The sequence below is a fragment of the Henckelia pumila genome, chromosome 2 (genome assembly GCF_033568475.1).
Source record: "Henckelia pumila isolate YLH828 chromosome 2, ASM3356847v2, whole genome shotgun sequence".
Classification (NCBI taxonomy): Eukaryota; Viridiplantae; Streptophyta; class Magnoliopsida; order Lamiales; family Gesneriaceae; genus Henckelia; species Henckelia pumila.
This window is the reverse complement of record NC_133121.1, coordinates 18,539,340-18,542,590: the sequence shown is the minus strand read 5'-3', so window position 1 is coordinate 18,542,590 and position 3,251 is coordinate 18,539,340. Positions and strand designations below refer to the sequence as shown.

Here is a 3,251-nt window from a genome sequence, read left to right as displayed (position 1 = left end):
GTTTGATGGATTAAATTTGGGATTGATTTTTTTTTTTTTTCAACATGTACAGATTTATAATCACTTCTAAAATTTAAGATTAATAATCATTTATAAATCACATTATTAACGGGCTTAATTTATAATTATTTTCAATTTTGCAACTAAACATAGGATTAGTCGGTATTAATTATGTTATCTCTAATTTTATCAAAGCAAGTAAACACGGAAGTATTTAATATGTAAAATGAAGGCTAAACTTACACCACGGTTGCACAATATCTCTAAAAATATAAAATTATGTCAATGAAGAAATGTTTGAATCAATTAGTAATTTTAATTTGGAAGATAACATGTACTATATATCTAACATGATCCATTATACATATGACATAATTCTAATATGTAAGATCAGAATAGAATTTATGGAACAAGTAAAAATATTTAATTCGGTCTTCTCAGTTTCCTTTATTAAAACATAAGAGAAACTTTACAAAGTAAGTAAGAAATTTAAAAATTTCCTTACAATGATCGTTGACCAAAGAACTTGCTGTCAATATTAAATCCTTACCCTAAATATACCGTCATTATATTGCTGCACCGCATATTCAAATGCACCAAGAAAATCTGGTCTTGTCTCAAAATCGTATTCTTTAATTCTCTCCTTCTATCAAGTTTTAACAAGCAATCGTATTCAATTTTTCATCACTTCGTTCTCCAAAATTTAAAACTTATTTCTAGCCATCTCCTGAACAAGCTAGAGAATGAGAGATTTCGCGTCTTGTTTCGGGGAAAATGCAGTGCGACTCTCTGATACTTCTTGTTCGAGCCGTTCAAATAACTCTAGGATGATATCTCCGTCTCCGAACCCGTCGTCGACTCAAGATTCCGTCACTTGTTTCTACAGAACTGTTCTCTCCACTCAGAAGCAGGTTTTGATAACAGTTTCGTGGTGCAAGAACGCCTTATCTCAAGGGCTCAACATAACTTTCGGCGACGATTATTCAAGCTCCTTCAGGCTCAACACGAACTCGAGGCTATTCCGAAAGCTCAAAGGCAGCAAATCAATGGAGTTTCCTGATTCTAAAGTCGAGGTCTTCTGGGATCTTTCGACGGCACAGTACCAAACAGGCCCGGAACCTATGGATGGGTACTATGTATTGATCATGTTCGACTCGGAACTCGGGCTGATTCTTGGGGACATGGTGGACGAAGCCATGGCGAGGAAGCTGAAAACCGGGACGAGAATCGCTAAATTCTCGTTACTTTCACGCCAAGAAATGTTTTCAGGGAACAGTACCCTTCATTCAACTAAGGTTCAATTCTCTGAAAATGGCGTCGCACACGATATCTTGATACGTTGCGGCGGAGAAGAGGAAGGGTTGGAGCATCCGGTCCTATCGGTTTTCGTGGATAAAAAGACGGTGAGCCGAGTGGACCGGCTGCAATGGAATTTTAGAGGGAACCAGACAATATTCTTGGATGGTTTGCTGGTGGATTTCATGTGGGATGTTCATGATTGGATCCACCACGATTCGGGGGGGCGGGGATACGCGGTGTTCATGTTCAGGACAAGGGGTGGGATGGATAGCAGAATATTGTGGATGGAGGAGAAGAAAGAGCAAGACAAGGTCGAGTTTTCGTTGATGATATATGCGTACGTGTAAAAAAACATGTGAATTACCATTCCATTCATTTGATTTTGGGAGTTTATTTTTGTATTCTGAATATTGTTTTTTTTTTTTTTTTGGTATTACTGTTATTGTATGTGACAAATTACTCAAGAAGCCGAGTGGAGTAAGGAAATCAGTACTGGACAAACTATGTTCCGTTAGTTTTTTTGGTTCATTACTCCATGATCAAGGCCTAGGCTGAATTGAAATTTTGATCTCTTTTTAAAATAATGAAGCTTGGTTTATGTTTTTTTTGTTTTTGGAAAAACCAGAAAAGATCGTTTTTATATATGCTTAAGCTTCTCTTTCAAATTAATAATAAAATACTCAAAATATATTATTGATTTTACATATGGTTTTTTTTAACAATGGATGTTGATGCAATTTGTTGAAAACTGAAATATCCAAGTTTCGGTGTTTTGTCAAACTAATCTGGTCGAAGTCAACAAAGCAGGAAGCGCAAACTGATTCAAGCTAAAATATGCAAAGCAACGAGAAGAATTAGAGAAGTAAACCGAGGGATTAGAGCTAAAATGAGTTGATCATTGACCCAAACTAAAGGTACATCGAGGAGCAAGATTTAGTCTTCAAAGGAGAAAGAATGCTTTATTAAAAAAAGCGTTAAAATGAGTTTTCAAAGAAAAGGGCTAAACTAATCACATGAAGACCTGTGCTAAATTGATGCCAAACTGAAGTATCAGACTAAGCTACCAAACTGATCTATCGCAAGCACTTTACGCATCGCAATTAGAAGTGGATAAGCTTTCTCGTACAAAGCTGACAACGCAAAGCCACAGACGCAGAACCATCGTACTATTGTCAAAGAATGTTGGAGAAAAGACAAGCCAACGGGTAGGCAAGTGATTTGAATTCAAAATAGAGCCGTTGGAGAAAGCTTATATATACAAGATCAAAAGGAGTTAAAAATAGAGAGACAACAACAACGCAAAATACAAGAGCAAGAACATTCAAATACTCTCAAGAATCCATTGTACACAAGAAGAAAAACATCAAGAACGGTGGTAGTCAACTGATCGAGCACAATCATAAATTCTTATCTGATCAAGAGCAGGATCAATCTGTGTTGAGTTCTATTGAGTTATAAACTCTGTAATAGATCAGTTTAGTGTTCTGTAAAAACACTATCGTTGTGACAAGAAGCAGTCGAGGGCTGTGTTCTTGATTCTAAGAGTTCTGAGATATGTTGTGTGTGTAAGTTCTAGTCTTGGATCGGGCTTTTACAAATTGCTTGTAACAGTCAAAGTCTTCTAGAGTGAATCCTTCTGAGGTGAAAGAAAGGGTGACGTAGGAGTTGTTGAAATCTCCAAACATCCATAAACATCCCTTGTTTTCTTACTTTCAGTTTTTTTCACTACTACCCACTCACAAGATTAGTAGTCCAATTGATAACTGAGTTCAGAATTTGTTATTCAGCATTTTCCGCACATTTATTGTTTGTTGATTAACATCGGCATCGAGAGAACAAGAGATCAGTTATCCAACATCAACTGATGTTAGGTTATAAACTCATGAGGTGTCCATCCCAAAAGACTTGTCTATTGGGTGGTTTGGCCTCATGAGTTTAAAAAACAACTCTTT

General features: G+C 36.5%; 1 protein-coding gene across 1 annotated transcript; it reads left to right on the top strand.

Moving 5' to 3' along the window:
* The first annotated feature begins 743 nt into the window (after window positions 1-743).
* LOC140877312 (uncharacterized) lies at window positions 744-1,646 on the top strand. Its single transcript, XM_073280851.1, has one exon. The coding sequence runs from the start codon at window positions 744-746 to the stop codon at window positions 1,644-1,646; it is 903 nt and encodes a 300-aa protein (XP_073136952.1).
* Window positions 1,647-3,251: the final 1,605 nt, after the last annotated feature.

What these genes read in the sequence shown, in the direction of transcription:
- LOC140877312 (XM_073280851.1), top strand. Translation starts at nt 744, where the DNA reads ATGAGAGATTTCGCGTCTTGTTTCGGGGAAAATGCAGTGCGACTCTCT.